The sequence below is a fragment of the Mesoplodon mirus genome (assembly GCF_964341445.2).
Source record: "Mesoplodon mirus genome assembly, chromosome: 7".
NCBI lineage: Eukaryota > Metazoa > Chordata > Mammalia > Artiodactyla > Ziphiidae > Mesoplodon > Mesoplodon mirus.
This window is the reverse complement of record NC_138983.1, coordinates 62,785,613-62,808,835: the sequence shown is the minus strand read 5'-3', so window position 1 is coordinate 62,808,835 and position 23,223 is coordinate 62,785,613. Positions and strand designations below refer to the sequence as shown.

Sequence of the window (23,223 nt, the reverse complement as noted above, 5' to 3'; positions counted from 1 at the left end):
AAACTGCTTACTGTTCCTCTACCCAGGCAGGCGCTTATATTTTCCAGAGATATCCATGACTACCCACATGGGCTTTCGGCTGTTGCATATGACCTAGTACAACTATGCCTAATGCAACTATGTTGCACATGACCTAGTACAACCTTGGCATAGTTGTACTATTTACTAAATACGTATTAACTGCCAGGTACTATGCTAAGTGTTTTCCATATCGAATCTTCCCACCTCCTTGGGGCAGAGCTAAGCTGACATGAAATTAGCACAGACGGTACACCATAATTTTCTTAGTTTTGCTTTCATAATATACCTTCTGAATTACCAAGGCTGTGGTGAATGACTACTACCATTCATGATTGTGAGCTCATTTTTTTCTTTTTTTATTGTGGTAAAACACACATAACATAAAATTTACCATCTTCACTGCTTTTAAGTCTACAGTTCAGTGACATAAAATACATTCACATTGCTGTACAGCTATCACCACCATCCATCCCCATAATTCTTTTCATCTTATAAAACTGAAACTCCATACCTATTAAACAATATCATTCCCCATTCACTTCTCCCCCTATCCCCTGGTAACCACCATTTCATTTTCAGTCTTTATGATTTTGACTACTCTAAGTACGTCATATAAGTGGGACCATACAGTATTTGTCTCTCTGTGACTGGCTTACTTCACTTAGCATGATGTCCTCAGGGTTCATCCATGTTATAGCATATTGCAGAATTTCCCTTTTAAGACTGAATAATTGTATGTATATACCATGTTTTGCTTATCTATTCATCAGTCGAAGGACACTTGGGTTGCTTTGACATTTTAACTATTGTGAATAATAATAATGCTGCTATGAACATACCTGCACAGATATCTTTTTTTTCTTTTTTGATTTTTTTTTAATTTTTATTTATTTATTTTTGCTGTGTTGGGTCTTCGTTTCTATGCGAGGGCTTTCTCTAGTTGTGGCAAGTGGGGGGTCACTCTTCATCGCGGTGCGTGGGCCTCTCACTATCGCGGCCTCTCTTGTTGCGGAGCGCAGGCTCCAGACGCGCAGGCTCAGTAGTTGTGGCTCACGGGCCTAGTTGCTCCGCAGCATGTGGGATCTTCCCAAACCAGGGCTTGAACCCATGTCCCCTGCATTGGCAGGCAGACTCTCAACCACTGCGCCACCAGGGAAGCCCAGATATCTTTTTAAGGCTCTGCTTTCAGTTCTTTTGAAGTAGAATTGCTGGATCATATGGTAATTCTATTTTTAATTTTTTAAGGAATTAATCATACTGTTTCCCACAGCAGCTATACCATTTTACATTCCCACCAACAGTGTACAATGGTTCCCTTTTCTCCACATCCTCACCAACACGTGTTATTTTCTGATTTTTTTTTTTGAGTAGCCATTCTAGTGGGTGTAAGGTGGTATCTCATCGTAGTTTTGATTTGCATTTCCCTAATAATTAGTTATGTTAAGCATCTTTTCATGTGCATATTGGCCATTTGTATATCTTCTTTGGAGAAATGTCTATTTCAGTCCTTTACCCATTTTTAATCAAGTTGTTCTGTTGTTGTTGTTGAGTTTTAGACGTTCTATATATATTTTGGATATTAATCCCTTATCAGATATATGATTTGCAAATATTTTCTCCCATTGTGTGGGTTGCCTTTTTGCTCTGTGGATTGTGTCTTGATGCACAAAATTTTTAATTTCATGAAGTCCAACTTGTCTTTTTTCTTTTGTTACCTGCACCTTTAATGTCATATCTAAGAAATCATTGCCAAATCCAATGTCATCATATTTATATACGACACTAATACAAATCTTTTTAGACCTGTGTAGCACAGTGTAAAAATTGCTTTTTAGTGATTACTTCAGGTCACTGAAAAGACTCTCCAAGCCCTAGAAAGGTGGTTTTCCTTTCATCTCTGATAAAGTGAAATCCAAGAATCATTAGTATCACCAAAGCTATTTTTAGAGTAGCTAATCTATAATTTTTATCTAGGAACAATATTCAATTCCATCAGCAGAGGAATGAGTTACTTTAGAACATGCGCTATTTTCGGTAAATGTATAGCATCTTTGCCTTTGTCACTCCATCTCTGGAATCTGCCAAGACAGTAGGGCTTGGGCATTGGAACCAGTGGTTGTCAGTGCCTCTTCCACCCTCACTTGTCAAACCGTTGCATTGTTCCAAATGTCAATTCTCTCACTCTAGATCAATTTGCTTAGATCAAATTCCTCTGTGCTCCAGGAGGAATTTTGTACATACTAATGAACAAAGACAAAGAAACAGTATAGATCATCTACTCTGAGCAGTATAAGTCAAGGGAATGGCCTCTTGTAAATTAGATTTCAGTTAATGGGTATCTTTATAGAAATGTATCCTTGGGCTTCCCTGGTGGCACAGTAGTTAAGAATCCGCCTGCCAATGCAGGGGACACAGGTTCGAGCCCTGGTCTGGGAAGATCCCACATGCCGTGGAGCAACTAAGCCCGTGCACCACAACTACTGAGCCTGCGCTCTAGAGCCTGCGAGCCACAACTACTGAAGCCTGCGTGCCACAACTACTGCAGCCCGTGTGCCTAGAGCCCATGCTCTGCAACAAGAGAAGCCACTGCAATGAGAAACCCGTGCACCGCAACGAAGAGTAGCCCCCGCTCACCACAACCAGAGAAAGCCCGCACGCAGCAATGAAGACCCAACGCAGCCAAAAATTAAAAATTAATTAATTAATTAATTAATTAATTTTTAATAAAAAGAAATGTATCCTTAAGACAGAGATTGCATAATAGATTGAGGCCAAATCACAAAATTTTAATATCCAGCAAAACTTTACAATATCCTGATTAATTTTTTTCTAATTAACCTAGGATTAAAACTGTAAACATTTCGGGGAATTCCCTGGAGGTCCAGTGGTTAGGACTCCATGCTTTCACTGCCAAGGGCCCATGTTCAATCCCTGGTTGGGGAACTAAGATCCGACAAGCCATGTGGCATGGCCAAAAAAAAAACCTTAAACATTTCATTTCAAACCACATAGTTGAAAATCTTATTTTGGACTACTTTCCTGCCTTGATAAATACAGTAAAATAAGCACAATTGGCCAAACTTTTTATTTCAGTGTTTTTTAGAACTTTGGGTTTATTATTTGAAATACAGTTCTTACCTAGGAACAGAGATTCTGTAGGCAAAATTTCAATAACCTGCCGAATCTTAGCTGAGCCTAAAACATGCCCTGCAAGGTTTGGAGTTTGAATTTGTCATTTTTCTGAAATCTCTCAAGTACTAGGGATAAATACTATACCTATGGTTGCTAGAGAGTAAAAACTCTGCATGACACAATAGAGCTTTATTTCCAGACCACTCAAGGGCCCACATATTTTGTAAGAACAAAATTCTAAGATAATGAAAGAACTTTAATACTTGCTTCTAGGTCATTATAATAGAAGTTGACCCATCCACTAACTTAGTCTAAACATATTTCTTTTCCGTGTCTCAATTTACATATTTGTAAAAACAGGTTTCAAAAGAATGTTCTCTGAGAAGCAACTAATAAAAATTATTTTCTACTGGGGCTTCCCTGGTGGCGCAGTGGTTAAGAATTCGCCTGCCAATGCAGGGGACACGGGTTCGAGCCCTGGTCCGGGAAGATCCCACATGCCGCAGAGCAACTAAGCCCATGCGCCACAATTACTGAGCCTGCGATCTAAAGCCTGTGAGCCACAACTACTGAGCCCTCACGCCGCAACTATTGAAGCCCACGCGCCTAGAGCCCATGCTCCGCAACAAGAGAAGCCACCGCAATGAGAAGCCCACGCACCACAACGAAGAGTGGCCCCCGCCCGCCGCAACTAGAGGAAGCCCATGCTCAGCAATGAAGACCCAATGCAGTCAAAAATAAAAATTAAAATTAAAAAAATTTTTTTAATAAAATAAAAATAAAAAATTTATTTTCTATTTAACTTTATTCCACATATAATAATTGCATTTTAAAGTGTTTTCTAATTTAAGACCTTTCAAAGTAATATATGTATATAAGTCAGAAATATAAAGATTACATGGTTTATAACAAAAAACAAAGGTCCCTGCCTTACTTCCAAGATCTGCTTTCCAGAGACAATCATGTTCAGTTGTTCAGATGTTTCTTTTGGTATTTGGCTTAGTGTTTCTAACATGCTTTTACTGCTATTTCTTAATTTTACAATGTTAGATGTTATCAGTTTACTTGGAATATGAAAATTTAGATCTCCTACTTTCACCACCATACCACCTCTACATATTCTTACTTATAAATTCCCTCCCTCCTTCCATTCCACACAAGTACCACCCCACCTGGCAAAAAGTCTGATGCCATAGTGATTTCTAATCCTTTGTGTCGCCCACTTTTTTCCTTGTGCTCCTTTATAGGATTCTCCTTTAAGGATTAAGTGTCCCTAATGATATACTTTAATGTGGTTCTTTTTTCATTCTGTTTGCCAGACATGAGATGGCTCTTTCAATTTGAAAATCCATGCCCTTCGATTTATTTATTTATTCATTTATTTAATAATCTGTTTTTCCTATTTTTCTTTCTCGAACTCCTACTAGTCGGATACTAATGCCTAGACTAATACTCTATTTTTTTTCAATATTTTATTATGAAATTTTTCAAACAGAGAGAAAAAAATTTTTAATTTACAGTAGACATCCATAAACCTACCGTCTAGAGTCTAGTATTAACATTTTTTCTATCTTTTCTTTATACATATCTATCCATCCATCAATCCATCTTATTTTTGATGTGTTTTAAAGCAAATTATAGTCAACATATAATTCCAGCACTTCAACACACATGTAGTTTTGTAGCGAGAATTGTAATTAGAGTTTGCATTTTCTTCTTTTGAGGTAAAATTTACATACAAACTTATGTGTACATTTACTAAGTTTTTTTAGTAGTTTTTTTAAAAAATAAATTTATTTATTTTATTTATTTATTTTTGGCTGTGTTGGGTCTTCGTTGCTGCATGCGGGCTTTCTCTAGTTGTGGCGAGCAGGGGATACTCTTGGTTGCGGTGCGCGGGCTTCTCATTGTGGTGGCTTCTCTTGTTGCCGAGCATGGGCTCTAGTCACGCGGGCTTCGGTAGTTGTGGCACGTGTGCTCTAGAGCACAGGCTCACTAGTTGTGGCGCACGGGCTTAGTTGCTCCGTGTCATGTGGAATCTTCCCAGACCAGGGCTTGAACCCGTGTCCCCTGCATTGGCAGGCAGATTCTTAAGCACTGCACCACCAGGGAAGCCCTTAGTAGCTTTATTAAGGTATAACTGACACATAAACTTACATAGTTAAACTGTACAATTTTTTTTTTTTTTTTGGTACACGGGCCTCTCACTGTTGTGGCCTCTCCCGTGGCAGAGCACGGGCTCCGGACGCGCAGGCTCAGCGGCCATGGCTCACGGGCCCAGCCGCTCTGCAGCATGTGGGATCTTCCCGGACCAGGGCATGAACCTGTGTCCCCTGCATTGGCAGGCGGACTCTCAACCACTGCGCCACCAGGGAAGCCCCAAACTGTACAATTTGATTTGATAAGTTTTGACATATATATGTATATATATACATGTGTGTATATATACATACACATACACATTCCCGCATGGAACCATCACCACAATCAATATAGTGAACATACTCATTACCCCCAAAAGTTTCCTCATGTTTCATTATAATCTCTTCATCTCATCTAACCTTCACCCCCTTCCCCAGGAAACTACTGATCTAATTTCTGTCACTACAGAATTTGCATGTAGTTAGAATATTCTGTGGTTATATATAAATGTAGTTATACAGTATATGATCTTTTTGTCTGATTTCTTCAGCATAATTATTTTGAGATTCATCTATGTTGCTGCAGTTTATTCCCTTTTATTGCTGAGTAGTATTCCATTGTAAAAAAAAAAAAATCCCGCAGTTAACCTTTTGGTGAACATTTGTTGTTTCCAGATTTTATCCATTACAAATAAAGCTACTGTGTTGTACACAGATCTTTGTACGGACGTACATTTCATTTTTTCTTGGGTAAATACCTAAGAACAGAGTGGCTGGATCATATGGTAGGTGTATGTTTAACTTTTTAAGAAATGGCCGAAGTTTTTTTCCAAAGTGCTACCATTTTATATTCCTTTCAGTAGTGAATGAGAGTTCCAGTTCCTCACACACTAATGTCATTGCTTTTAATTTTAGCCATTCTATAGATATGTAGTGATATTTCATTGTGATTTTTATTCTCATTTCCCTAATGACTGATAATCTTGAGAGTCTTTTCATGTGCTAATTTGCTTTCTGTGTATCATATTTGGTAAAGTGTCTATTCAGATATTTTGCCCATCTTTTAAAACTGAATTGTTTGTTTTCTTACTGTTGAATTTTGAGAATTCTTTACATATTCTGGATATAACTCCTTAGCAAATTTATGATTTGCAATGATTCCTAGAAGCCTTAGAGTATTAGGTTTTACATTTAAGTCTATGATTCCTTTTGAGTTAATATTTTTATATGGTACTAGATATGATCAAAGATTCAATTGCTCTGACACCATTTGTTGCAAAAATTATCCTTTCTCTACTTAATTGCCTTACACCTTTGTCAAAAATCACTTTTCTATATATATGGGGGGTCTGTTTCTGTATATTTTGTTCCTTTGATCTATATATTTACCTTAACATCAGTCTTGAATATCATAGCTTTATAATAAAAGCTTAAAAATCAAATAGTGTTTCTCCTCCAATTTTGTTCTTCTTTTTCAGAGTTGTTTTGGCTATTCTAGGACCTTTGAATTTCCATATGAATTTTAGAATGTTTTTCCATTTCTATAAAGGAAAAAGCCTTCTGGGATTTGGATTGGGATTACATTGAATCTTTAGATAAATTTAGAGGAACTAACATTTCAACACTATTGAATCTTCCAATTGATGAATGAGATCAATCTCTCCATTTATTTAGGTCTTTATTATTTATTTAGGTCTCTCAGCTTTTGTAGTTTTCAGTGTCCAGGTTTTAACATATTTTGTCAGGTTTATTTAACCCCTAAAATATTTTAGGTGTTAAAATATTTTAACACCTGAAGTATTTCCTTTTTTATGCTATTATAAATGGTTTTGATTTTGTAGTTTCAGTTTTCATTGCTAGTACATAGAAATACAGTTGACCCTTGAACAACATGGGAGGCTTAGGGGCACCAATCTTTTATGCAGTCAAAAATCCACATAAAACTTTACAGTCCACCTTGTGTATCCATGGTTCTCTGTTCACGGATTCAACCACCTACAGATCATGTAGTACTGTAGTACATATTTAGTGAATAAATCCACATGTAAATAGAACCGCACAATTCAAACCCATGTTCAAGGGTCAGCTGTACAATTTACTTTTGTATATTGATCAAGTATCCTGCAACCTTGTTTAACTCATTCAACAAGTAGCTTTTTTGTAGATTCTAGCAGATTTTCTGCAAAGACAATGATGTTATCTACAATAAAGACAGTTTTATTTCTTCCTTTCTAATCTGGATGCCTTTTATTTGTTATTCTTGCCTTATTTCAGTGGCTAGAACATGCAGTACAACGTTGAGCCTGTACTCTTCCTGATCTTAGGGGAAAAGCATCCAGTCTTTCACCATTAAGTATGATGTATAGCTGTAGGTTTTTCATAAGATGCCTTTATCAGATTGAGGAAATTCTCTTTTATTTCTAAATGCTAAGAGTTTTTATCAGGCATTTCATCATATGCTTTTTCTGCATTTAATAGTCATATGGTTTTTCTATCTCAGTTTGTTATGGTGAATTACACTGATTGATTTCAAATATTAAACTTACTCTGAGTTCCTAGCATAAACCTCACTTGGTCATAAAGTACAGTTGACCCTTGAACAATGTGGGACTTAGGGGCACTGACCCTCCTTACAGTCGAAAATCCATATATAACCCTACAGTTGGCCCTCTGTATTCAAGGTACCACATCCTTGAATTCAGTCAACCACAGATTATGTAGTAATGTAGTACATATTTAATGAAAAAAATCCATGTGTAAGTGCAGTTCAAACTTGTGTTGTTCAAGGGTCATGTATTATTCTTTTACTGTGTGCTATATTTGATTTGCTAAAATTTTGTGTAGAATTTTCACATCTGTGTTCATGAAGCCTATTGGGCTTTTTAAAAATTTTTATCAAGGGACTTCCCTGGTGGCTCAGTGGTTAAGAATCCGCCTGCCAGTGCAGGGGACATGGGTTCGATCCATGATCCGGGAAGATCCCACATGCCATGGAGCAGCTAAGCCCCTGAGCCACAGCTGCTGAGCCTGCACTCTAGAGCCCGTGAGCCACAACTACTGAGCCCGTGTGCCACAACTACTGAAGCCTGCCTGCCTAGAGCCCATGCTTTGCAACAAGAGAAGCCACTGTAATGAGAAGCCCACGCACCACAATGAAGAGTAGCCCCTGCTCGCCGCAACTAGAGAAAGCCCACGCACAGCAATGAAGACCCAATGCAGCCAAAAATAAATAAATTTATTTTTTTAAAAAAGAAGAGAAAATCTTGTATAAAATTTTTATCAAAATATAGTTGATTTACACATATTGGTTTATTTTTGTAATGTCTTCTGGTTTTGTTATTTGTGTGACACTGACCTCATAGAATGAGTTGGGAATTATTCCCTTCTCTTAGATTATTTGGAAGAGTTTGTGCTAAAGGGGTATTAGTTCTTTCTTAAAAGTTTGGTAGAATTCCTAGTGGAACCATGTGTTGAGAGTTTTCTTTGTGGGAAGATTTTTTACTAAAATTTCAATTTCTGGAATAGATATGGGCCTATTCAGGTTATCTGTTTTCTTTTGTTTGAGGTTTGGTAGTTTGTATAAATATCTTTCAAGGAATTAGTCCATTTCATCTAATGTGTCAATATTGTCAATAACAAAGTTATTCATAGTATTTATGATCCCTTTAATACCTGTAGAATTTCTAATAATGTTACTTCTCATTCTTGATAGTGGTAATTTTATCTTTTTTCTTTTTCTAAGCAGTCTGACTAGAGATTTATCAATTTTATTAATCTTCCCAAAGAACCAGCTTTTTGTTTCATTGGTTTTCTTTATTGATTTTCTGTTTTCTGTTTCATTGATTACTGCTTTAATCTATATTAATTGCCTTCTTCTGCCTGTTTTGACTTTAATTTGCTTTTCTTTTTCTAATCTCTCTAAGTATAAGCTAAGGTCATTGATTTGAGACCATTCTTTTCCAATACAGGCATTTATTGCTATAAATCTCCCCCAAAGTATTGCGGCAAAGATTTGTGGCATCTCACAAATTCTGATATGTTGTGTTTTCATTTTCATTTAGTACAAAGTATTTTCTAATTTCCTTTTTTATTTCCCCTTTGATCCATGAGTTATTTAGTTTCCAAATATTTGAAGATTTTTCTAGATACCTTTCTGCTATTGATTTCTAATTTAATTCCGTTTTGGTCAGAGAATATACTTTGTATTATTTGAATCCTTTTAAATATATTAAGATTTATTGCCCAGAGAGCATGTTTTCTTGGTAAATGTTTTTTATGCACTTGAAAAGCGTGGGTTTTTTGCTGTTGTGCTGTCAATGTCTATCAGGTTAAGTTAGTTGATAGTGTTATTCAAGTCTATTATATTCAAGTATATTATATCCTTGCTGATCTTCTTATTACATTTCCATTAATTACTTAGAGATATTGAAATCTCCAACTATAATTGTGTATTTCTCCTTGCATTTCTATCAGATTTCATTCATGTATTTTGAAGCTCTCTTGTTTGTACATAAACACTCTGGGGTTTTATGTCTTCTTGATTAATTGACCCTTTACCATTATGAAATGACCTTCTTTATCTGGTGGTAATATTCTTTGCTTTGAAATCATCTTCTATTAACATAGCCACGCCAGCTTCCTTTTGACTAGTGTCAGTATACTATATATTCTTCCATCTTTTTTTAAAGTAAACTTTCAGAGCATTTTGACATTTACCAGAAGTTGCTAAGACAGATAGTTTCCATGTGTACTTGCCCAGTTTCTCCTGTCAGCAACCTTTTTTTTTTTAAGTGATAAAATAAAGAATACATAGCAACCTTTTAAAAAAGTTTTATTGAGATATAATTCACATGCCATAATAATGCACCCATTCAGAGTATACATTTCAGTGGTTTTTAGTGTATTCCCTTTCACCATAAGCAATTTTCAAACATTTTTATTACTACAGAAAGAAACACCATACCCATTAGCTGTCACTACCCATTTCCCCTCATCCCCCGAGCCCTAGGCCACAACAAATCTACTTCCTATCTCTATGTGTTTGCCTGTTCTGGACGTTTCACATGAATGAAGCCATGCAATATGTAATCTTTCATAACTGGCTTCTTTTACTTAGCATAATGTTTTCAAGGTTCATCTATGGTATAGCGTGTATCAGTACCTCATATTTTTTTACTGGCACGTATTACATTGTACATATATACTACATTTTATTCATCAGTTGATACACATTTGGGTTGTTTCCATCTTTTAAATTGAGATATAATTCATATACTATAAAATTTACTCTTTTAAAGTGTGAAAAGGGCTTTCCTTCTCTATGTAGTAGGGGATTTCAGCTTTATCTGATCTTCAACATTTGTTACTGCTTATAAATCCATTTTATGACATCTAAAATTTTATTAACATCATTTACCTGGTGTCTGTTTTCTCATTCTCTTTGTTCTTGTATATTAAAAAATTTTTTTTCTTTTGCTGTCATTTCAGTGGAGTTCAGGGAGCAAAAGAATATTCGATCTGCCACATTTAATTTAAAAATCTCTTAAAATTATTTTTGAAGAAGGAAAATAAATTGTTCAAAATTCCCTTACCTTTAATTCATTTTCATTTTATCTTTTTCCTCCCAGTCTTTGTGTACTTACAGACATAATCATAGCATAATTGACTTGTTTTTCTGAAATATAGCATAAGCACTTCATTCATAAGCACAGTATCATATTAACCACTTTAATGGTAGCATAATATTCTTTTGTGTTAATAATGTACCATCATTTGTCTAACCTTTCATCTCTATAGTTAGACATTAAAATTGCTAACTTTGGAGAGGGTATAGCTATTAAAGATAATGCTATAATAAACATTTTTGTTGAGCTTTGGGGCCATTTGCAAGTACACCTAGTAAGAACTATGACTCACCAAATTCCTCCATTTCCTGTGCCAGGACTCACTGATGCCTTTATTCTATTGCTCCTTTTGCAGTTACACCTCAGAGAAAATACCTTGTTATGTATCTGCTAGTCTTTTTGCTGATTATATTCTCCCAATCAGGTACTTTATCCCCCCGGTTCACAGTGCTGTTATAAACAACATCATTAGGTTCATCAGTCCACAGCTTCCAGTAAACACTTATGGATAGATTTTTTTTGGCTTGTTTCTAAACAGGTTTAAGAATAGTTAAATCAAATATGTTTAAAAATCTGCGAGTTTGTAAAAATATGAATTTAAAAAAGAAAAAGTAATTGTTCATCTGTAATAGATGCTGGAAAAACAAGTCATTTTTTTTATTTTTGGTGGTTTTTTTAATTTTTTAAATTTATTTTTGGCTGCATTGGGTCTTTGTTGCTGTGCATGGGCTTTCTCTAGTTGTGGCGAGCGGGGGCTACTCTTCATTACAGTGCATGGGCTTCTCATTGCGGTGGCTTCTCTTGTTGCAGAGCACGGGCTCTAGGTGCACAGGCTTCAGTAGTTGCAGCACATGGGCTCAGTAGTTGTGGCATGCGGGCCCTAGAGTGCACGGGCTTCAGTAGTTGTAGCATGTGGGCTCAGTAGTTGTGACTCATGGACTCTAGAACACAGGCTCAGGAGTTGTGGCACACGGGCTTAGTTGCTCTGCGGCATGTGAGATCTTCCCAGACCATGGCTCGAACCCGTGTCCCCTGCAATGGCAGGTGTATTCTTAACCACTGCACCACCAGGGAAGTCCCCGAGTCATTGTTTTTAAAACTGATAAATGAAGGGATAAAATCATGTTTTTATCCTGCTTTCTAATATACACTATATGTTTGGGTCTCCAAACAGTTGATGAGGGGAAGTTTTTCTTTATAGAAATATTCTAGCTAATAAGTGAGGAAGTAATGGTGGAATGAAAATATCAGTATTTTATTGCTCCTAATGATTAATGAATCGAGGCATTGACCATCAGTGGCCTTTAATATTACAGAAAAAAGGACACCCAGATTTGCCTCTTACAATAGTATCTCCATGAAATATTCTTGCCAAACAATCAAGCCTGAATCTGATCACGCTTCTAGATCCAACTACCAATTTGCAGAAAATGCAGAGGACAAAAGAATATGTCACACGAGACCATTGGGATGCAGTCAGCAGCCACCAGACGGATGGAAGTTCTGTTGGACAAATAATCCAGTTTCTTCAAAAAATAGATTGCAAGTGGTGGGAAAAAAAGAGAGGCAGACAGACAGGTGGTAGAGAAATCTGTAGATTAAAACCAACCTCAGAGATATATAAACTAATGTAATATATGGACCTTATTTGGGCCCTTCCTGAGTCAAACAAACTGATTGTAAAAAAATAAAATAAAAATAAAAAACAAGGAAAAAAACAAAGAAAAACTTTTTAACATTTATAAGATAAATTAAAAATTTAAACACTGACTAGATATTTTATATTAAAGAATTATTGTTAATTTTTTCAAATAGTAGATTTGTAAAAAGTCTGTGTGAAATAATTTCTCATTAGAAAAATAACCAATGTACAATAACCCAAAAATGTTTATTGGTACAGATAACAATGGGAATATTTCTTAGGCTCCTCTCAAGTAGTTCCAGGAACTATTAAATCATACTGAAACTAATAATCAAAGTTGACAGTTGACATGAACCATTGTTTATAATAGCTAAAAGGTAGAAACAATACAAATATCCATTAACAGGAATATTAAATATCCATTAAGGGAATGCTATATATTCATACAGTGGAATTTCACACAATAGTTAAATTGTGATTAAGAAATTAAATTCTTAGCTAAACTACCTGGGTTTGAATCCCAGCTCTGGTTCCACCATTTCCTGGCAATATTCTCTTGGACAAATTACTTAACTTCTCTGTGCCTCAGTTTCTTCCCCTTTAAAACAAGGGTAACAATAGTACTTACCTCAGTGGATCATAAGATTGCTATAAATACTAAGTAAGTTGACAAATATATATAATGAGAGATCAGTACAAGTTAGTTACAATAACAATAATAATAATTATTATTATTATTACCTTAATAAGTCTAGCAACATAATACATGAAAAGCCAAGTGGCAGAATAAAACACAATATGGTACCTTTTATATAAAGTTTAAAAACGTACCAAAAAGGGGCAGGGATTTAGATCCTGTTTTGTGTTTTTAGGAATACGAGACCCAGGCAAAGGACTTGACAACAAGCTAGTATTTGATTTCTACTAAATTCTGGACCACGAAGGAAAGAAATTGATTCATCCTCTCTTCTCTCAATATTTACTAAGCAGCTTCATACAGAGAATCATTAGAAGGATACCTGTCATTCCAGCTACTGACACTGGCACATCAAATGAATACTGGGCAATGCTTGTCTAAGAATATACTTCCTGTGTAGAAATTTTGTGCCTGGATCTTCTAAGCAGCCCAGGAGAGGTTTAGACCATTACGCATTTGAGGTTACTTGCACTCTTCAGTATCAGGTAGTTGAACAGGAAAAACTGTGGTAGATTCTCACATTACCTCCGTTTAACTAATTTGATTACTCACCTTTCTGTAAACCCCACTGACTAATGAACACAGTATTCATTGTTGTAGGCCACTCTCTTTCTGTCCCTTCTGAGTTGTTTGTTTACAAAGAGCCAGGTGTTTTGTCCCAATTAATTATATAGTTTAATTAAATATTACATAAATCAATGAAATATAAGATGTATACTTTGAAAAGCTTTAATAAGGAATAAAATGCAATATAATCCTGTGTATTCTTTATGGATATAAACAGGTATAAAAACATAAATGGGAATGAAAAATACCTAATTCAGGATCATTGTTGCCTCTAGGATAAGAGAGAAATAGGATCAACAGAGGTACACAGTAGGCTTCAACCAGATCTATAATGTTGTATGTCCTTTGTTTTAAAAAAATGCACAAAGCAAATATGTTTAAGATGTGGTTAAGAGTTGATAAATATAGGTTTTGAATACACGTTTTTCCCATTCCTGTCTTCCTTTTGTTTGTCTCTCAAGGCTAAGCATTTCACCAAAGTTCATCAGAAAATAATCAGAAGTTAATTCTTTTTTTTTCAACATCTTTATTGGGGTATAATTGCTTTACAATTGTGTGTTAGTTTCTGCTTTATAACAAAGTGAATCAGTTATACATATACATATGTTCCCATATCTCTTCCCTCTTGCGTCTCCCTCCCTCCCACCCTCCCTTTCCCACCCCTCTAGGTGGTCACAAAGCACAGAGCTGATCTCCCTGTGCTATGCGGCTGCTTCCCACTAGCTAGCTATTTTACATTTGGTAGTGTATATATATGTCCATGTTAATTCTTAAAGTGACTTAATATGTGGACTCCACAGGCCAGTGTAGAATCACAAAAGGGCTGGCTGGCACCATCCCTGAACTGTGCAGTAGGGTACACTTGTATTCCAGTGTCCAGAACTGGATAGGAAATACCCAGCAATTTAAACAGTGAATCTTTGTATTCTAATTATTCTTTTTAAGAACATTACATATTTATGGAATCACTCCTCCCAGGAGCTTTTTCTCCTGAAATCTGGCTTCCCTCTGAACTCCCTAAATGAAGCCTTGGGCCTAGAGAGCGAACGTATCTAGCCAGACAGTCCTTAGATAGGCCTCTCATACTGATATCTTAACCTTCCCTTGACCAACTTGTCTCTGAGATGACTTGTATCCATTTATTTGGATTTGAATCTGGCCTGCTGGTTAATGAGCCCCGTGAAGTTTATTCTCCATATCTTGTCCCATGCTGGGTTTCCTTTGAATGCTTTGTGGAAAATGAATGGCATTGCTTAATCTAGTACTTTCAGAGCTATTTTTTCTAGATAAGGAAGGAAGTCAACACATTCTTAAACATCTCATAAAATTGCATGGCAAAATATCACTTGTTTATTTAGGATAAAAATCATAAGAATTATTATGAAATGTAAAGTAAATATTATTGCCAAAATTGAAGAGGAAAAAAAGATGCCATTTGACAACAGTATTACCACCACCCTCAAACCTTCATTGTGGATTGAGTCTCATCTCTGTACAAAATAAAAGGTCATAAAGCTGGCATATGGGCCAATTCGAGAAACCATCTTGGGAAAGTCTTTTTTTTCAAACCAAAAAAGTGATCAGAATCATGAGATAGTTTTATCTACAGGTGCTTATTTTCTTTGTTTACTAAAACTACTATTAACACTATCATAGAACATAATGAATCTGAACCCCTAAGCAGTATCATTGCATCTTTCTCTAGATAATTATAGTTTTGTTTTGTGAAATATCTTAGTTTTTGTATCTTACAGAAATGACATAGAATAATGGAAAACCTTACCTCTGTTCCCTTTTCTTCTACCCATCTTGCTGTGTGACCTTGGGCAAATCCATTTTCTTTATGGGGTCTCTCAAATGTACAGTGAGGGCATGCAGTATTCACCTTCCACCCAACTTTCTAGCCCAGTCAGAATGCATGGCTCCATTTTGCAATTCTTATTTTTAAAAAAGCCTTATATGGATGGAATCTAGGCAGAATAAGGTGCTACTGCCCTCTGCTGGCCCTAAGAACACACCTACCCACCAGTGCAGTGGATCTGCCCATCTGAACAGCAAGGAACTCAGTGCCCCTTGCTTGCACTTGAGAAGACACAGCAGGAAACCACAAAGAAAGGAAGTACATTTCATATTTGGAAAAATAATAATATTTAAAGTATTGGGGAATTAATGATTTCTTATGAATGTATCAGATGCCATCACCATTTGTGACTGACTTGCCACCTTATCCTATAATCCCTTCACCTTGCTGTCGTTCTCACCTAGTAAACAAGCTGTGGGTTCTGACCCTTTGGGCCACTGTCACTGTTACACCATTTTTCTGCTTTGGAACACATTCAGTCCACTTTTGTTCAAAAGATTTAGGGAAGTTTTTACGTATTCACTTGTAGTTTGTGAACAAACAGGTAGATAATGACTGGTATGTGCCAAGGAAAGTGAATATGCAGCATCAGCGAGAAAACTGCTGAAAGAGGAAGGCAGGGCTTCATTAGACTCTCAGATTCCTACAGCGCTCTGTCAAGTTATAATAAGAGATTTATAATTAATTATAACTTTCTGTTTTGTTGATGATCCTAAAAGGACTACATGTGAGAAACTGATAAGAATTTGTTAAGAGCTCAGTTTTTCTGAGCTCACCTATATTAATATAATTTCAGAACTCCAAAATTTTAGAATCTGTTGTTACATTGTGTTTGTAAGAAATGGTGCTGCCTCTGACTATACTCAAGGGAAAGGCAGTTGAGAATTATGCTTTTACCTTGTTTAAATTTTATGCCTTTAAAATCTCTTTCACAATAGGCCTATGCACTGCCACTGAGGTCACTGTTATTTCTTAGAGTGGTTGGGGCAAAAAAGAAAACAGTTCAACCCACATCTCAGGTGTCCTCAAGCAGAGTATAGAAGGAGTATGTGACTCACAGTATCTGTGGCTCACAGAACCACACACATTTTGTCCTTGATTCCCATAGGTAGAGAGTAGCTATGTCTTAAATGAGCAGTCTTTGCACAGCTTCCCCTTGGGGATCTCCTGATACGTGCTTCATGGTCAGTTCCAGCTTATAGCCCTTAAAAGAGTTACGGACAATCATCCCAACAGCAGTGCATAGGCCTATCTTGAAAGGGACTTACATATGGGATGCAGAAGTACACAGACTCTACTAGGCAAAATCACAGCCACCCCACTTCCAACTATATAAGTACTACATTTCATGGTATACATGGTGCCTATTCCAGTTGTAGGTTTAGTCTGTTCTGAACCAAGAAGGAAATTAATTAGCATGTACTGAGCATATAATTTTTACCAGGAATCTTATACATTTGTTATGCATCCCTAAGAAATGAACCAACTTTTTGCTACATAACTGTTATGTATATAACCTTAATAGTGATCTTCAGTGTCCAACATTTTAGAAGAGAATTCGCTTATTAAATTACTTCAAAATAAAACTTTAGCTCTACTGATAGAATACAAATAAACTCAATTCTAAAGAATAAAACAGAACAAAAATTATCTGTCTATTGAAAGTATTATCAGGTATTTGCTGAGAAATAATGGATTTAAAATTTTTTGAAACATCTTTAACTTTTCGAGGTGAAAGAAACAGCTATGGAAAGGTGACTCAAATCATTTACTGAAGTTTGGCAATTGTAAGTTGTCCATAAAATTTAAAACACAGCATTAATTAAAATCATATCAGAGGTTTCAAGGCAGAATATTACTTTGGGAAACAAAATCCTAAAGTGAAGGAAAAGAAACAGTTGTGCTAAACAGTATTTAATTTATTTATGATTTGCTTTCAGTTTCTTTGCAAGATAATTTGCTATAGTAAAAAGAGCAGGGACTTTGGAAACAAACTAACTTTGGGCTTGAAACGTAGTTCCACCACTTATGTAATTGCTATACGGCTTTGGGCAATGACTTAAACCTTGAATTTCTGTTTTCTCTTCTTTAAATTGGCAATAATAATGTGCATCTTACGAGATTTTTAGAATAAATGAGATGCATAAATATTTATGAGGAGCCTCAAGTGACTGCAGAGTTAGTTTTCTTTCCCTCTGTTGTTAATCACAGAGTAGGGTTTACTCTGACTTAGAGAAGCCCAGCAGGAAGTTCTGGAAAGGAAGGTTTGGTTTGAGATTACCTTCCCACGCCCAGACTTGGTTACCAGAAAATGCCCCAGAAGCCCGGGACAGTCATCTATGGATTATGTGAGCCAGACAGCAGCCTCGGTAGGGAGGTAAATGGCTGGAGTGAGCAGGAGGGAGGGTGCAATTCCTCTTGGGTCCCAAATTCATGATATGCCCTCATTCTGTGTGCAAGGCGAAGCTGTAGGCTCACTCGCATTTCAATTAGTGTCCCCCTAACCCCACCAAAATGTACTCTACTGCCAAGTAGAAGAAATTTTGAATTATCTGGAGTTTTATATTTAGGTTGTCATGAATTTTATTATATGTCCTAATTGTAATAAGAGCTACCAACTCTACAGTGCTTGCTGTGTGCACAGTACAGTGTTTAGGTACTTTTCATATATTCTCTAATTTATATAATTTGATTTTTAGCTGTTGCTAAAATATCCATTTTAATAAGTAAAGTGACAGAGACCCTGAAGGATTTGATAGCAAGCCCAAAGTTGCCAGTTAAAAATATGTAAGTTGCTGATTGCTAAGCTTATACTGCCATAAGATATTGTTTAAATAAATCCTTGTATCACATTCATGATTATCTGTGGCCCCTGTAACCTTCTGAACTGTCATGACTCTGTCAGCCCCATGGTGATGTATATTGTGTGTTCTCACAGAAACTGGCCCCTGGAGTCAGCCAGTTTGCTTACACCTGTGTACAGGACCACCCCATTTGGACGAATCAGCAATTTTGGGAGACAACCTTTTACAATGCGGTGCAGGAACAGGTTCGATCCCTGTATCTCTCAGCCAAGGAAGACAATCATGCCCCACATCTGAAGCAAAAGGTAAGATAAAGAAAGGTACTTGAGTGGGGCTGTGGTCCTGGCTTCAAGGAAAGCTTACTCAGGTATTCCCAGGGCCAAAGGAAATCTAGCCACTTCCTACCAGTGTATTTGGGGTTTACTTTAGGAAGCCCTCTGGTGAGCATCTTTCTCCTGTTGATTTCTGACATTTTTTTCCGTAATAACTTCTTACTACAGTTCTGTAGCACTAGATTTGTTTTATTGTATTTTAATAAATAAGAATTCCCTGGAAACAATTATAGGAAGTTGAACAGAAAGAATAAACCTAAAATACCTAGGCAGATGTCTTTATGCAATTAACTTCTTGAAGGAATGTCAAATTAAAGTCAGTTGACTCGAAAATAAGTGCTCAAAAGTATGCCAGCAATAAATCTAGGTCTTCTTTTAGGAGTATTCTATATGTTTCCATATATTTTTATCACCATGAAATAAATTTAAGGAAACTATCAAGAAAATAGTTTAAAATAAAGAAAATTGGTTTTAATTTGAAAGAGCAGTTTAAATTTTTCTGAAATTTTGAAATGTCATACACTACCTGTCTGGTCTTAGGCAATTCACTTTACCTTTCTGTGCCTTATTTCTATATTGGTAAAATCAATAGATAAGATTATTGTAAGATTTTAATGTCTAATACAAGTAAAGGACATTGAAGAGTTCCTGGCACATACTAAATAATAACTGTTAGAAATTACTGTCCTCATTCATTGAACTTAAAGCAGCACTAAGGGCTGATTATCAGTATTGATTCACTTTAAGAGTAATTTTTTTTAAGTTTTTTTAATTTATTTTTTTATTGAAGTATAATTGAAGAGTAATTTTTAATCCTACATGCTGGGCTAATACATTGCTGCTGATCCTTTCCTCCATTTTAAATTTGCCTTATATTATGTGAGATAAATGAACCTCGATAGCTAAACTGAAACTACCTAGTAGTCACATATTTCTATGACCTCAAGTAATTTTAAATATATTATTGATCTATTATTGAGTATGATAAGAACGGAAACTTTAATAACAAATAGCACTATATGACATCAATCTGATATTTCAAATTACTGTTTTACAGTTAGCTTTAATTGTTTTTTCTTAACTTAAAACTCTGATTTTTCTTTCAAAACACCAGATGTACTTGGAAAAGGGGTAACTTGTAGCAGATCCAAAGAGTATTAGCTCGAAGTCATATTCTAGAAATATTGGCCTGGTGGGGTGCTTTTGATAATTTTTAAAGAAGATGTGGTGCTAACATTGGTATATCTCAAAAACGTTCATAGAGCAAATACATGTCACTGCTTCTGTGTCCTTTATTCTATAAAAGTCTGTCTCTGAGCCCCAGTTTAGGTATGAGTGAGACTATAGATATACCAGCTCTTCATAAGCTGTAAAGTGCTGTGCAGATGTGGGTTACTGCTGTTGTTTAACTCTTCAGCCTATAGGAAACCCCTCCTAAAAATCCCATGGACATCTATATACCCATGTGGTGATAATGTTTGATTCCCATATTTACAAAGAAACCTAGCTCTATTTTTTTGTGACTTTGGTCATCCTATCTTCTTCTCCAAGGAGCAGAAGAAAAGAAGCAGCAGAGTATTAGAAAATGCTACTGGCACATTTGACCTGAGCATTAATAGGTACTTCAGGTCAACGATTTGTTATAACTGGCAACTTGAAGGGGATAGAGCCATAGAGATAAATAAATGCAGTGAAATGTTAGCAATGAGAAGTGTGTACATCTTTGTTTTGCTGCTGCTTCCTTGTGTTTGTCATGTGGCTCCATTCAAGGCCTGTTGGAGCTCAGAAAAAAAGACGTTTCATGTTGTTATATTTTGTTTACATATTTTCATTTTTACTGATATAGGTATTAGATAGATGAATCATTAAAACATCTTCCATGACTTTTGAAGCTCATGTGAAGTGATAGATTTGGATTTTCTTTAATTTTTATTATTTTTTTAAAGTTTTGGCTACGTTGGGTCTTCGTTGCTGCAGATGGGCTTTCTCTAGTTGCAGCGAGTGGAGGCCACTCTCCGTTGCAGCGCACAGGCTTCTCATTTGCAGTGGCTTCTTTTGTTGTGGAGCATGGGCTCTAGGTGCAAGGGCTTCAGTAGTTGTGGAACACAGGCTCTAGGGAGCACGGGCTTCAGTAGTTGCAGCATGCGGGCTCAGTAGTTGTGGTGCACAGGCTCAGTTGCCCTGCAACATGTGGGATCCTCCCAGACCAGGGATTGAACCCGTGTCCCCTGCATTGGCAGGCGGACTCTCAACCACTGCACCACCAGGGAAGTCCCAGATTTGGATATTTTTGCTTTGGTTTTTAGGGTAAACTGCCTGATGACCAATATCAGGAGAAGACAGCAATGGACCTGGCAGCCGAGCAGCTACGCCTTTGGCCTACTCTGAGCAAATCAGCTCAGCAGGAGCTGGTGCAACGTGAGGAAAGCACTGTCTTCAGTCAGGCCATTCACTTTGCAAACCTCATGGTCAATCTGCTAGTTCCACTAGATACAAGTAAAAACAAGCTCCTAAGAACGTCAGCACCAGGAGACTGGGAAAGTGGGAGCAACAGCATTGTTACAAACAGGTACCAAATGTGGACACACAGAGACCCTCCTATTCTTCTTGGCTTAGCACAGAATATAAAGTATTTCGGGTAAATACTGCTATACATATTTCAAAAATTAACCATTTTCCACATCTTCAGACTTGCTCAGCTTTTCTCTATTAAAAGACTTTCACTACATCCAACTATTGTTAATCACCTCCCATACTCTCTTCTCTTTTTTGACCTCTGATTTTTCAAATGTCTCAACCACTACTGATCCAGCCCTTCAGTTACTTTCCACCACAGCAATTTACAGAAAGCACTCTGGAAAATTACTAATGAACTCCTTCTTGTCAAAGTGATTAGTTGTTTCTTGGCCCTCCTTTTCCTCAGTTTATCCATTGCATTTGCCTATAATCATGTCCTCAACCATTCCTTGCTCTTAACCCTACTACTTCCCATACCACTGAGAATAAAACCATAAGGCCTAACAGGATCTGGCCCCTGGCTATTGCTCAGACCTTATTTCCTATCACTCTTCTATCAACGAAACTGGTATCCCTGTTCAACATTTGAGGCATGATACTGCCTCAGGGCCTTTGTACTTCTTGCTCCTGCAATCTGGAATACTCTTCCTGAAATAGTCATAAGAATCACTCCCTCACTTCATTTAGTTCTCTGCTCTAATGTCACCCACCCAGAGAGGCCTTCCTGACTTCCCTGTCTTAAGTAGCACATCCATCACTTGCTCATACCTTTTTTTTCTTTCATGACATTTTCTACAATCTGATTTACATAGTGAGTGGCTAAGGCACCTAAGTTCGTTAATGCTTTGGGATGGTGTGATGGCCAAATGCACTGCTTTGCTTTACTTCTAACACTGATTCAGCTAATGTGGTTGGATTTGGAAGAAAGAGAAGTGAGTAGTTTAGAATTGGCAGTGAGTCTTTTCCATGACTAGCAGTCTAAAAGAAGTCATAGGAGGCAGGAGTATTTATTGAATTAAAAAAAAAAAAAAAAAAGCAACACGGGCAGGTATCACACTTCCACATTCTGCTCCATTTCAAATTTATTCCCTTCTTTTGCATGATTTGTATCACCTACAGACAAATGATGGTTTCAAAGTGACCAAAATGGTTGTGATTCACTGACAGAAAGAAAAATATTGGCAAGAGAAGGGTTCATAGGACAATTTTCTTCTTCCATTTGGAAAAATACACTACTTGCTGAAAAAGGTTCTTTTACTTTGCCTACCAGGGACATGTCCCCCAGTTGCCAAAGGTCAAAGATAGCCATATTACTTTGTCTGGCTCCATGTGGCAATTAATTTGGAAGGACGAGTTTTTTTAGAAGGTTCAAGTATCAGATAAAATTTAATGTCTCTTTTTGTTTTATTTTCTGTGGTTCGTGAGTTCCTCTTAGAAAAAATGACAGAAGGTATTCCTTACAAAAACAAATCTGGATCCAAAGAACAATGTCTGACAATAGCTTCCAAATGTAGGCAAACAGAACATCATGTTTCACCACTATCACTTATAGAGAAGCCATGGAGTTAAGTGAGGTTTCTACTTGAGTATACATCCCTTTGAGCAAGTTTAAATTGCTATGGAAGATCACTGTGATATAGTAGTCATTTGTTTTACTGACCATGATTTCTTTCCTTGACTTTCTTAGTATTGCAGGAAGTGTAGCTGAGAGCTATGATACAGAAAGTGGGTTTGAAGATTCAGAGAATAATGACATTGCCAATTCTGTTGTGCGTTTCATTACCCGATTTATTGACAAAGTTTGCACAGAGAGTGGAGTTACTCAGGATCACATCAAGAGCCTGCATTGCATGATACCAGGTAATCGCCTTGCAGATATTAGAGA

The 23,223-nt window shown here is 36.6% G+C and overlaps 1 protein-coding gene across 4 annotated transcripts in view; it reads left to right on the top strand.

The window, feature by feature from the left end:
• Positions 1-23,223, top strand: part of SBF2 (SET binding factor 2) — a 474,973-nt gene that overhangs the window by 382,024 nt on the left and 69,726 nt on the right. For 2 of the 4 annotated variants that reach the window (XM_082626803.1, XM_082626801.1), the window contains 3 exons: positions 18,624-18,794; positions 21,128-21,390; positions 23,026-23,198. In XM_082626803.1, the coding sequence (XP_082482929.1) occupies positions 18,624-18,794; positions 21,128-21,390; positions 23,026-23,198 (607 nt within the window). Of the gene's footprint in view, positions 1-3,513; positions 3,689-18,623; positions 18,795-21,127; positions 21,391-23,025; positions 23,199-23,223 lie in introns of those variants that run through there. The other 2 variants (XM_082626802.1, XM_082626805.1) reach the window with 2 other exon arrangements.